Below are 13,635 nucleotides of genomic sequence, written 5' to 3' on the forward strand. Positions count from 1 at the left end.
GTTAACGGTGGTCAGGGCTCTGAAGGTGTGGAGACACTGGCTTGAGGGGGCTAAGCACCCCTTTCTCATCTGGACCGACCATCAAAATCTGGAGTATATTCGGGCAGCTAGGAGACTGAACCCGCGGCAGGCAAGGTGGGCCATGTTTTTCACTCGATTCCGGTTCACTTTATCATATAGACCGGGCTCCCAGAACGTGAAGGCGGACGCACTGTCCCGCCTTTACGACACGGAGGATAGGTCCACCGAACCTACTCCCATCCTTCCGGCCTCAAAGCTGATGGCACCGGTGGTATGGGAGGTGGACTCTGACATCGAGCAGGCGTTACGGGCTGAACCCGCGCCTCCTCAGTGTCCGGCGGGGCGGAGGTACGTGCCGCTTGGTGTTCGGGACCAACTGATTCGGTGGGCTCACGTCCTACCCTCCTCGGGTCACCCTGGGGTGAGGAGGACAGTGGGGAGCCTTCGGGGGAGGTATTGGTGGCCTACCTTGGCTAGGGACGTTAAGGTTTATGTCTCCTCCTGTTCGGTATGCGCCCAGAGTAAGGCTCCTAGGCACCTTCCTAGAGGGAAGTTACAACCCCTCCCCGTTCCACAACGGCCATGGTCACATCTATCCGTAGATTTCCTGACCGACCTTCCCCCGTCTCAGGGCAACACCACGGTTCTGGTGATTGTGGATCGGTTCTCTAAGTCCTGCCGTCTTCTCCCGTTGCCCGGTATCCCAACAGCCCTACAGACTGCGGAGGCATTATTCACCCACGTCTTCCGGCACTACGGGGTGCCGGAGGACATCGTTTCTGATCGGGGCCCCCAGTTCACGTCCCGAGTATGGAGGGCGTTCATGGAGCGTCTGGGGGTCTCGGTCAGCCTGACCTCCGGTTATCACCCCGAAAGTAATGGGCAGGTGGAGAGAGTAAACCAGGAGGTGGGTAGGTTTCTGCGGTCGTACTGCCAGGACCGGCCAGGGGAGTGGGCGAGATACATCCCCTGGGCTGAAATGGCCCAGAACTCACTACGCCACTCCTCTACTAATGTGTCCCCCTTTCAGTGTGTGTTGGGGTACCAGCCGGTCCTGGCACCGTGGCATCCGAGCCAGACCGAGGCTCCTGCGGTGGAGGAATGAGTGCAGCGCTCCAAAGAGACCTGGAGGGCCGTCCAGGAATCCCTTCAACAGGCTAGTGGACGGCAGAAAAGGAGTGCTGACCGCCACCGCAGTGAGGCCCCCGTGTTTGTACCAGGGGACAGGGTCTGGCTCTCGACCCGAAACCTACCCCTCCGCGTGCCCTGCCGGAAGCTTGGGCCGCAGTGCGTAGGGCCGTTCAAAGTCCTGAACAGAATAAAAGAGGTGTGTTATCGATTACAACTCCCTTCCTATTATCGTATTAACCCCTCGTTTCATGTGTCTCTCCTCAGGCCGGTGGTAGCTGGTCCCCTACAGGACGGTGAAGTACTGGAGGTCCCTCCTCCCCCTCTGGACATCGAGGGGTCCCCGGCGTATACGATACGGGCCATTCTGGACTCAAGACGCCGGGTGAGGGGCCTGCAGTACCTCGTGGACTGGGAGGGGTACGGTCCGGAGGAGAGGTGCTGGGTACCCACCAGGGACATTTTGGATCCGTCAATGTTGAGGGATTTCCATCGCCTCCATCCGGATCGCCCTGCGCCTCGTCCTCCGGGTCGACCTCGAGGCCGGTGTCGGCACGCTGCGGGAGCCACGCGTCAAGGGGGGGGTACTGTCACGACTCCGACCGAAGGACACTCCCCTTCCCGTTCGGGTGGCGCTCGGCGGTCGTCGTCGCCGGCCTTGTGTGCACGTCTATGGGTTTTGTGTTTTTCCCATTTTGTGGGTTTTCCCTAGACCGTTTAAGTCCCCCTGTTTGGGGGCATTTGTGTGTTCATTACGCCCTGTGTATTCGTGAGGGTTGGCTTATGTTCGCCGTTTGTCGGTGCATTAAAATAGCACTCACCTGAACTCTGCTTCCTGCGCTTGACTCCTCACCCATTACACTCAGATCGTTACAAATACCTTATTTACATAAGTATTCAGACCATTTGCTATGAGACTCAAAATTGAGCTCAGGTGCATCCTGTTTCAATTGATCATCCTTGAGATGTTCCTACAACATGATTGGAGTCCACCTGTGGTAAATTCAATTGATTGGACATGATTTGGAATGGAACACACCTGTCTATACACAGTCCCACAGTTGACAGTGCAAAAACCAAGCCATGAGGTTGAAGGAATTGTCCATAGAGCTCAGAGACAGGATTGTGTAGTGGCACAGATCTGGGGAAGGGTACCACAAAATGTCTGCAGCATTGAAGGTCCCCAAGAACACAGTGGCCTCCATTATTCTTAAATGGAAGAAATTTGGAACCGCCAAGACTCTTCCTAGAACTGGCTGCCCGGCCAAACTGAGCAATCGGGGGAGAAGGGCGTTGGTCAGGGAGGTGACCAAGAACCCGATGGTCAGTCTGACAGAGTTCCAGAGTTCCTCTGTGGAGATGGGAAAACCTTCCAGAAGGAAGCACTCCACCAATCAAGCCTTTACGGTAGAGTGGCTAGAAGGAAGCCACTCCTCAGTAAAAGCCACATGACAGCCTGCTTGGAGTTTGCCAAAAGGCACCTAAAGGACTCTCAGACCATGCGAAACAAGATGCTCTAGTCTGATGAAACCAAGATTGAACTCTTTGGCCTGAATGCCAAGCATCACATCTGGAGGAAACCTGGCACCATCCCTATAGTGAAGCATGGTGGTGGCAGCATCATGCTGTGGGGATGTTTTTCAGGGAGACGAGTCAGGATCAAGGGAAGAATGAACGGTGAAAAGTACAGAGAGATCCTTGATGAAAACCTGCTCCAGAGCTCTCAGGCCCTCAGCCTGAGGTGAAGGTTCACCTTCCAACAGGACAACGATCCAAAGCACACAGCCAAGACAATGCAGGAGTGGCTTCAGGACAAGTCTCTGAATGTCCTTGAGTGGCCCAGCCAGAGCCTGGACTTGAACCCGATCGAACATCTCTGGAGAGACCTGATAATAGCTGTACAGCGATGCTCCCCATCCAACCCATCCAACCTGACAGAGCTTGAGAGGATCTGCAGAGAAGAATGGGAGAAACTCCCCAAATACAAATACAGGTACCCAAGAAGACTCGAGGCTGTAATCTCAGCCAAAGGTGCTTCAACAAAGTACTGAATAGCAAGATAAAACATGTAGAACATACGGGGTCTGTAAAATGTATATATGTTCAGAACTTTTGTGAAATAGCACAGTTACAAATAGAAATCAGATGGACATTAGAAATAGAGGAAGGACTAGAAACAAACAAAAAATAACTGTTGTAAAATGTGTATAAGATGTGTAAATTGAAGGTAAAAGCTGAAGTGTTTACTCCAATTGGGGGATCGGTGGTAGGGTTTGCGGGGAATAATAATAAAGGTATATTCTTTAAAAAAGTGTATGTATGTCTATATAGGTATGTGTATGTATATATGTGTATATGTATGCATGCGTGTATGGATATATATATATTTACCCCCCAAAATATGGGGGATTGGAAATGATGCAGACAACTACATTGATGGAACCAATATTCTTTTCGCAGTATTAAGCTGATCCACCCCTTTAAACATTTTTTTTTGAAAGTACTGAGTAAAGGTTCTGAATACTTATGTAAATGTGACATATTATACATTCGCAAAAATAAATAATTGAATCAATTTTAGAATAAGGCTGTAACGTAACAATAGGTGGAAAAGGGTCAAGGGGTCTGAATAGTTTCCGATGCACTATATCTCTCTATCATTTCACACAGAGAGAAGACATCAGCTCCCTTTGACTATTGATGTAATCCTAAAACTAACCGCAAAAGATGACCGGTAGACCCATTGCACATCACAGAGAAATAACCCACATCTTCCAGTTCAAGAATAATAAAGAAAATAATAAACAAGAGCTGTTGAGCCTGACTCTCTACCTCTCTCTCCTTATAAAGCCTTGCGGGTCTCAGTGAGAGTATCAGAGGAATCTGTGATTGCGCACCGGGCTCTGTGGTAATCACTGGTGGTAATGTAGCATGAAAAACATGGATAGATGTCTGCCCATAACCAGACAGGCTAGGCAAGAGGCAGGAGGAAGGGCAACTCAAACAGACCAAGTGCACTAATCCTCTGGAAGAAATGGCAGCAATGTGCACCCATCATCTGACCACAGGGTGTGTCCTTATTTGGTTAAGAAATGTCCAACACTCGTTGTTTTTCAATTTCAAAGCCATGACTAAACTCGTCTTAAGGCATCTCATTTACCTTGCATTTTCATTTTCAGCAGTTTGATTGACTGAGGATTTATAAGAAGCCTACTCAAGGTTTAAAAAAAAGTAGATCAAGTAGGATCAAGGTCGTTCCAGTCACTCTACTTAAAACAGCATTATGCTGTCGACCTTGCGATATTTAACTTCATGTGAGCACATACTGCACATAATTATGAGATGAAATGACCCCAAGGTATGTAAAGGGATCTCCACCTGTCGATGGAGGAAGACTACAGATCCCAGAAGCCTCCATGTTCCTCCTTGACGATCCACGTGCAGCATGCGTAGAATCTGGAGGAAGCGAATCCCCCTGTAACCACAGAGACAAAAAGGCAACCGATGTCAATCAAACCTTAGCCTACACCAATGAGAGAGCCTCCTATACTCTCTTCCACCCGTTTTACTAAGCAACGACTACACAGTTACAGCACAAGATATGACACAGTTATTATACTGTTATTTGTAACATACACAGTTACCTGATAGCAGATGTGGCAAACACCTGGCCATTGGAACCTACACTCAGCACTATGGCTGAGGCAATAACCACTATCAGATCTGTGTGTGTGGGGGGCGACAAAAGAAACAGACATTCTGTGCACCTCAACACATTAACATTTAGCTCATAATCTTCAAATGTTTAAATTGCCATTGGAAAAACACAAGTAGTAACAGTAGAAATAGTACTAGAAGACGGGGGTAAAACCATGTAACAACAGTGTCTGTCTGATTGCATGTGGCACAGTTGTGTGCGATTCAATAAAGTAGAAGCCAGGTGCACCAATGATAGATATGGGTTTCCTGATAAAGCGGAGTCGTCCCTTGATCCCCACATATTTGCTCCTGCAGCCGGCGGACCAGAGCCGCACCATGTACTCTGTCCCAAAGAACAGCACCAGGACAATCTCCTGTGGACGAGAACACAAGCAGTTATAGACAACAGTCAGGAAAACAGGGCTGGGGAAGAAAGGTGGAAGACACAAAGCATTCAAAACTAGTCCATTAAGACGACTGCATTTTACTATCGCAATTTACTACGACTTACTGTCTATTTACTATTTCATACTACGGCATATGAGAGAGATATGAGTGTTTTTCTATGTCCAGTGCCAAGCGATGCACTGAGATCTCAGGCGTGATAAGAGCTTGGTGGGACAGGGTGTGCTGACAGAGAGAGACCGAGGTGGTCTGGTGGTGAGGGAGCCATTCACACAGGCCCACCCAGAGAAAGGTTTGATAGCATCTCTGATGACAGAGCATATTGAGCCAGGGTCAAAGGCTCGCTGATTTGAGCGTAAATTCTGTGACAGCGCCTCAGCAGGATGTGCAGGTAGAATGGATCCTAATGAGCTGGGTTGTGTTGGGAGCCCTTTACACATCTGTTGGGTGGTTAAAAGACATTGGTCAGAAGCACTAGAGAACCTGATTGGAAGGAAAACAGAACTCTGGGATCTGATTAAAACAAAACAGCTGGTGGTTGATCCAGCATTATTAAAGTAACCATATATCCCCCAGCCCCACTAGAGAGAGGCTGCAGCAGTCACTGCAGTGTAGTCCAAATTCCCCCTTCAATATGAACCATTCATGGTCCTCCGGGAGCAAAACAACATTTGAGTGTGTGTGCGAGCATCCATGCGTGTGAGCGTGTGCGCGAGCACGTATCTTAGAGGTATGAATGCGTGTCATTTTGTGTAGGTGTGACACGACTTGATAAGTCCTAGTGAACCAATATCTTTTTCATTCGCACCATTTCTCCATAATATTGTGCCACCTAACACTCAGCAATAGCCGTCCCAGTGTGGGTGGCAGTCCCATTGCTTGCTTAAACTGGCTTCCCTACCAGTCCCCCCCTTACGAAACCTAATTCCAAGGCCCTGCTGCAACAACAGAGCTCCATAGTCACAAAAACAATCCCCTGACTGTCACTCACCCTATAGACATTTTCACTGACTGCCACTGCAGCGACGGTGCCCTTCCTTTCCTCGTAAATTATACTGTGCAGTGGATTGATGTAACAAGAACAAATAACACTGTTGTGTAGATGTATCATACATCTCCCTGTGGGAGAAATGCTCACTAACAAAGATGCTAGAAATACGCTTTTTGTGCATATGGAACATTTCTGGGATCTTTTATTTCAGCTCATGAAACATGGAACCAACACTTTACACGTTGTGTTTAAAACAAAAAAATTGTTCAGTATATTTGTGGGTATTTATAAAGGTGTCGGTGTCCTTCCAGCCAAGGCTATTATCCCCACACCTGTTCAGACTGCTCCCCAGTGGCCAGCATCTCTAGGAGATAAGTCCATTTGTTTGTCACCATGGCTTGATTGTGAGATTTTAAAGAAACATAAGCATGACACGTAACATACAGAATGTCCAAATCAGAGTGGAACAGGAACGTGAAACACAGATGAATGACCAGATTGGGCTGAGAATAAAAGACAGGTGTTTAACTGGTTTTGGTTCTTCTCAGTCAAATAATTGAATTACTACATAAAAACAAACGGGCGAATTTGGAGAATCAAATAAGATTGCAATAAATTCCCCAAATTCTAAAATGGGTCGACCAGATTTCAGAGATTTCGGTGTGATGAAACGGTAACTAGATGTTTGCAGAAAACAGCTAATAGTTTCATTTAATAGTGTTCCCTAATCTCCTAAAACTAGGATGGAGCTGATCCAGAGGTTTTAAATGTGATCAGATGGATTGAAGCTGGATTGGGCTATATGGAACTCTTTAATGGGGCTCTGTGTTATGACGGTAGAGGCCCATTTCTGATCAGATGTTTGGTGGTGCCACCGTGCCGCACAGCTGTGACATCAGTGGACCCGGAGTAGACTGGAGAACAGGAGAGGAAAGAGAGACTAGAGCGTGTGACACGTGATGGATGTCGGTGCGCCCTGCTGAACCTGGCTAGCTTTACTTTGGCAGCCGCCTTGAAAGCCAAATATCCTCGAGGACTAATGTCCTCTCTGCCACCCAAAACAAGCACCCTCTGATTCATGAATGTCAGCTAACCCTGAACTCGCATAGCCACTCCACAACAAATGCGCACCATGATGACACAAACTCCATACACACACAACATATGGCATACACAAACACAATGACATCATACACACACACAATGACATCATCCACAAACACAATGACATCATACACACACACATGCAGGTGCACATAAAATGGGGTCACACAGTTGAGTGTCAAATGTCATCCTTCGGACATTGCCGCCTGTTTTATTTTCTAATACGGTGTCTTGTAGGTTTCGTAACGCTCATGTCTTGAGTTACAAATGTATTTTTTAACCACGTTTTGTTCCTCAAACTCTAAGTCTAACGTAACTACTGCTTTAGCTCAAAATGTTCCAGCTCGGTCTTCTGTCCTACCCACTGGGCTTTGCACTAACTTTTTCTTAGTTCTAATCAAGCTGCTAAGAATCGAGTTTCTCTGCCAGGGTGTAAATGAATGAATAACTCAGCAGCCAGTGAAACCTCTAAAAGGCAATGATGGTCAAAAGTTTAGAGAACACTCCTGTCCTCTGATTGCCCCCCACACTGGGGAGGTGTGTGTGTGTGTGTGTGTGTGTGTGTGTGTGTGTGTGTGTGTGTGTGTGTGTGTGTGTGTGTGTGTGTGTGTGTGTGTGTGTGTGTGTGTGTGTGTGTGTGTGTGTGTGTGTGTGTGTGTGTGTGTGTGTGTGTGTGCGTGTGTGCGTGTGGGTGTGATGAAAATTCCTTATCCTGACCCATATCAGTATTTGTCTACCTGTGAGAGTAGTACTGAGAGTGGCCGATAGAATCTACATGAACCAAATCCCCCCAGCAATAAGTTCTGAAGCATGCCGACGACGAATAGACATAGAGTTTCATGTGCCTTTATATATCCTTTCCATTTCATTTGAGGTTCACTACTTTTATCATACTGTTGAACTGTTGAATTTAAGATGGCGGTTAGTCTGCTTCTCACCCAAGATGTCCTACTCCCATCATGTGGATGTGGATGGTATTGCAATACAAGAACAACAACAAAAAACTCCATCACAAGTCCATCACAAGTCCATCACAAGTCCACTCACCATCCAGAAGAGAGTTCCGCTGGCGAAATCGGCATAGTGCTCTATGGTGGACAGGACACTGAAGATGAGGCACACTAGGACCATGAGGAATCTGTGGAGGAAAGAAACAAACAGCACTCTTACTATCGATCACATGACATACTGTCTCTAGAGCCCTGTGGTTTTCCTGACAACTGATCATGTACATAGTAGCTGTGCATAAGGCCACACACAATGTTATGTAAGGTGTTTGGTCCTTACATGGTCCTCTCTCTAAAGCTTCTAAACACTATTATAATGTTTTGAATCCTGTCTAGTGCAGAATTAGATCACTTTGTCGGAATTGTCTTAACATTTAACATTGTTTTACGTATTTAATCAATTGACCTTTTTATACTGTTTTGGCAGGCATTGTCAAGCAGAGTGTTCAAACCACCAGCAATAACTGGTGGTTAAACAGCAAGAATTGAGGATTCTGCACTTCTGTGTCTTACATTGTGGGAATGGGTGCTGTCCTCATTGAACGTCATTTTGCCTGATGATTTTTAATATCTGTTCATCCCGATCTACTACACCTCATGGTACAACAAGCATTATATTTACAGAGGAAAACACATTTCTTTCTTCAGTAGATACGACGGTGTGTGAAAGAACCACGTGACAAGATAAGAAATGCAAAGTGATTCAAACCAAAGACTTCTCTCTCTCTTTGGTTATCCTCATGAAAGATAATTACATTTCGAGAAACATATTAAGTTGTATTTATTGCTACATTATTTTGGTTAAATGAAAATAAGAAATAATTGAAATGACTTGGGGGTATTTTGACACTTTATTGAGAGTTGTGAAATGACAGAGGGGATACAGATTGGAGGGAGAAACAGATTGAAGGGTTGGAGCGGGGAGTTGAACCTCAGTCTTCGGTGGGGAGAGTGTCTAAGCCGGGTGAGTTAGCGCTAGAGTACGGCCTCTGCACGACTAGCATTTATTTATATTAAGTATATGTTGGTTATGGGTGCGCTGGTTTCCATGCCCGCCAGAACGTCGGGCGGGGCTTGGTCTTTACCGGCCTTGGAAAATCCCTTTGAGCCGGTGGATGGGGCTTCACCCTACTGGCGTGTAGGGGCGGGTGGGGGCGAGCACACCCACTGATGGGAGTTGTTTTAATAAAGAAAATGATATAGAATAATAATAATAATACAAATAAGTATTTGTTATTGTTTTTTTTGTCCATGTCAATTCACCCCAGAATAATATCTTACGGTGTGGCTGTGTGGTTGAGTGGGTGAAATTCCACCGAAATGTAAAGCTGGAATTCTAAACCGTTGATTGTATGAGAAACATTGGTTTTATGTTTTGTGCTGCCTTTTACATGTACTGAATCCCCAAAAAGTGTTTTCATAACGCTCTTAAAAACACCAATATTCAGGTTGAAGAACCACTTTTGGGTGTTTCGGAGTACTTTATTCATATTTTCAATACACATTCTGTGTATTCAAACACTTACATTGGGTTTACATTCAAAACACTCTCCAAACACCAGATCAAAGTTCAGGTGCACAACCTTTTCATGGTTTTAATTACACAGCCACGGTTCTTTGAGACTTCCTGCTTGTATAGTGTACAGTAATACCCTCTCAGAGATGGTGTTAAATAGGGGACGCATAGTACTGACTGTACTGTAAGCAGTAGGTGTTGAAACCCCATCCAGTGTGGCTGACCGTGGGAGGGGTGAAGTGAGATTTGTGTTCTGTGAGAAACATACACACCAGGTTTTCCAGGAAGATTCTCCTCACACTCTGTGACACATGGGCCAGATGGGGGAATGATTTCCCTCCACCTGGATTAATGGCCATCACACACATAAACACACACACGTGCGATGATAATGTCCCATGTGATTCGTGTAAGTTGAGAGTGAGAGTGAGAACACGACTGTAGTTACATCACATCCCAGATGTAGATTGTACTCACTTGGCGTACGGGACTTACGTGAGTTGACTACTAGACTGAGAAAGACAGATTAAAGCCCAGAACCTCCTCAAAAGAACAATAACACACTCTATAGGACTCAGCTGATCCAGCTACAACAGGCATGCCTGAGAGATGGTAAGGGATAGCAAGACAAACCCAAACAATAACAGACATTGAGTTAGTTTCCATTCAAAAGCAAACTGACATCTAAAATTAGCCTAAACATCTATTGTACAGCTGCCATTAAGAGTTTACTGAAAATGAAAATTGGGAACACTTATTTCACCGCAAATCATTCAAAGCCGCTAGAGGGGCTAAAACAGGAGTAGACAGAGAGGTAACATCAGTAGGACAGTAGGAAGCCCCCCCTCCCTGGGCTGAAGGCAGGATTAGTGGAGTGAAATGGTGGGAGAGGGTCTGAATTACTACCACCATACTCTACTGCAGTCCCATTCAGACTCACGCAATCTCAGTTTAACACAACCAGCCTGTAAACCTAGAGAACTGTCACTACGGTTTGCCTGTTGTCTTGACACATGCCTGACTACAACTCTCGTTGTGGTCCTTCTGTGGCTCAGTTGGTAGAGCATGGCGCTTGTAACGCCAGGGTAGTGGGTTCAATTCCCGGGACCACCCATACGTAAAATGTATGCACACATGACTGTAAGTCGCTTTGGATAAAAGCGTCAGCTAAATGGCATATATTATTATTATTATTATATTATGGACTCTAAAGCCACAGCTGTCTCAAGACATTTAACCCACTGAAATGCACAAAATCTATGGTCGACAACGGGTCAAATTCATCTCAAAGGACCATGACAAAGAACTGGAGAAGGTTTTTCCACAGATTAGTTGTTGTAGTATGAAAACAAATTGGAACAAGATCACACATCCTTAGCATTATAAGGTTCTATCTGTAAAAAGATGCTTCTGAGATAAATGGCTTTAAAGTTCTGAACCCTAATAGGGTTGAATGGTGAGAGCAATTTTAATCTTGTATTCTTTTTAACTTAACAACATGAATTGGGGTATTTTAGAGTACTACAGTGTATAGGTAGAGAACAGGAACAGAACACGGTTATGTCAAAAACTAAATTGTGGACAAAAAAAATGCAGACAGAACCTTATAATTCCAAGCTCTCAGTCAGAGAGAGAGAGAGAAGGACTGACAAATGCTCATTTGTATAAAGGCAATGCTGAATTCCCTGCTGAATTGTAGCTACTGTAAATCATCGATGAACTGAACAGATGTCCATACAAAACATGGAAGTGGCGTTCCAGTATTTAGGCTATGAGGGATATCACCAAACATGTACGGCTCCAACATTTAGGCCTACTCATGTTGGGATTAATAAAACACACATCACACATCATGAAAAGAGAATATAGCATTTCTGTCATCTGAAAATCCCTGGCCTTAGTAGGAGTATATTGTGAACAATATCACTGCAGTGGTTTCATCTGCCAACGTATTTTGATTCAATTTGAGCATTTTCTCACATCTGGGGAAGAAGTGAAGAAATTGGAGGGGGCAGTTAAACTCAAATTACATGTAATCCCTTAATCCTCTCTCTTGTCATAACAAGGGAGTTCCTTAACTGGATTTTTAGTCATGAAAAATATGACATTGTTGGCTAGGTTATACGCAAGTGTCCAATTCCCCGGAGAAAATTATGTTACATAGCAGTGTGAAATACTGCCTCTATTTTTGCTTGTTTCCTCACTCTGATTCCCCCCAGAATAGTTGTACTGCAGAATACAGTGTGGTATTTCCCGTTGTGTAGTTATACCTGCAAGAGTATCAATACCACACAAATAAAGACATCATCTGCCCGGCCAGTCAAAGCGAGCCTGGGTGCTATAAGTCAGTTTTTTTGCTCTCTTACCAACTCCTTATGGGAATTGCCATGCCAAACATTGTAATTTGGGCTGACAATGACATTGAAGTAGGCAAAGGGACAAACAGAGCTGGGACCAGGTTAAGTTAAAGCTTTTGGAAGAACAAAATGAAGGTAGCTAGTAAAGTTCTAATTTGAGAGGACTGAAGCACACGGAAGACGGAACGACCAATCCCTGACCCCAGCAATATCAATAACACTTATCCACTGGAGCCAAATATGTATTTCCAAACCTCTGAGTGGTGTCTGGTAACAGCATAAATGCAGAGTATGATATATGAAGTACTACACAGAGTAAAACCAGACTTCAAGCTCTGCGTGTATCCAGAGTTCATACACTCTAAAATTACTCATGCCTAGGTACAAAAACAGAAGATCCTAAGACGGAGCAAAAACAGAGGACAAATCCTCCTGAACAGGGTCCCATGCCAAAAACAAAACAGTCGCAATTACATAAGACAAACTGCAGAGTCCTATTTTAATCAAACTCCAATTGAAAAAAAGCATCTTTGAGTTCCAAAAAGTGCAGTATAAACTACCATGGGTGAGTATTTGTTTTTCATGTATTACATGTTTTAAATGCACACACCGTAGCCTTCCGTGATTGTTGTATAACGAAAAGTGCATTATAAGTGTACCAATATGAGTAGCAGCTAGCAAAACTAAGGTACTCTCTATTCCTCCTACAGTAATATGCTGAAGGACCTAAACCCTCTCTGTGTGTATTCTGGAGCCCCTGGAGGTGTTAACGTCACGACAAACCAGGTCACAATCATTAGAGAACCTGATTGGAAGGACAAAACCCCTGGGATCTGCTGGTGGTTGATCCAGAATTATTACAGTAACTGCATATCCCCATGCCCCACTAGAGAGAGTAGTCAGCAGTCACTGCAGTGTAGTCCAAATCCCCCCTTCAGTATGAACCATTCATGGTCCTCCGGGAGAAAAAACAACATTTTTGTGTGTGTGTGTGTGTGTGTGTGTGTGTGTGTGTGTGTGTGTGTGTGTGTGTGTGTGTGTGTGTGTGTGTGTGTGTGTGTGTGTGTGTGTGTGTGTGTGTGTGTGTGTGTGTGTGTGTGTGTGTGTGTGTGTGTGTGTTGACAAGTGTCAGACACGGAGACCCCAGTGTAAGGTCACACTGGTCCTACAGCCGAGCTGAATGAAAAAGCTAGGTGGTCTGTCATAATCAGTGTTTCAGTCAGTCGAGCCATTTGGCCAAAGCTTATCACTGTCCATCTAAGGAAATCCATCAATGGCTATCTAAATGAAAACGTATTCCAAATGAGGATTTCTGAATCAAAGTCTCACATTATGAATCAGCTCCTGTAATGGCAAATATACTGCGATATAAGAAGATAACGTAAGATCCGTTCAAAAAGTCTGTGT

The 13,635-nt window shown here is 45.1% G+C and overlaps 1 protein-coding gene across 1 annotated transcript in view; it reads right to left on the bottom strand.

Moving 5' to 3' along the window:
* Nucleotides 1–13,635, bottom strand: part of LOC118396524 (potassium voltage-gated channel subfamily KQT member 1-like) — a 309,173-nt gene that overhangs the window by 275,554 nt on the left and 19,984 nt on the right. Inside the window, exons 3-6 of the mRNA XM_035790779.2 lie at nt 8,396–8,486; nt 5,096–5,222; nt 4,794–4,872; nt 4,528–4,624 (exon numbers count right to left, since the gene is read on the bottom strand). Coding sequence (XP_035646672.1) covers nt 4,528–4,624; nt 4,794–4,872; nt 5,096–5,222; nt 8,396–8,486 — 394 coding nt within the window. The remainder of the gene's footprint in view (nt 1–4,527; nt 4,625–4,793; nt 4,873–5,095; nt 5,223–8,395; nt 8,487–13,635) is intronic.

The sequence above is a fragment of the Oncorhynchus keta genome, chromosome 17, assembly GCF_023373465.1.
Source record: "Oncorhynchus keta strain PuntledgeMale-10-30-2019 chromosome 17, Oket_V2, whole genome shotgun sequence".
NCBI lineage: Eukaryota > Metazoa > Chordata > Actinopteri > Salmoniformes > Salmonidae > Oncorhynchus > Oncorhynchus keta.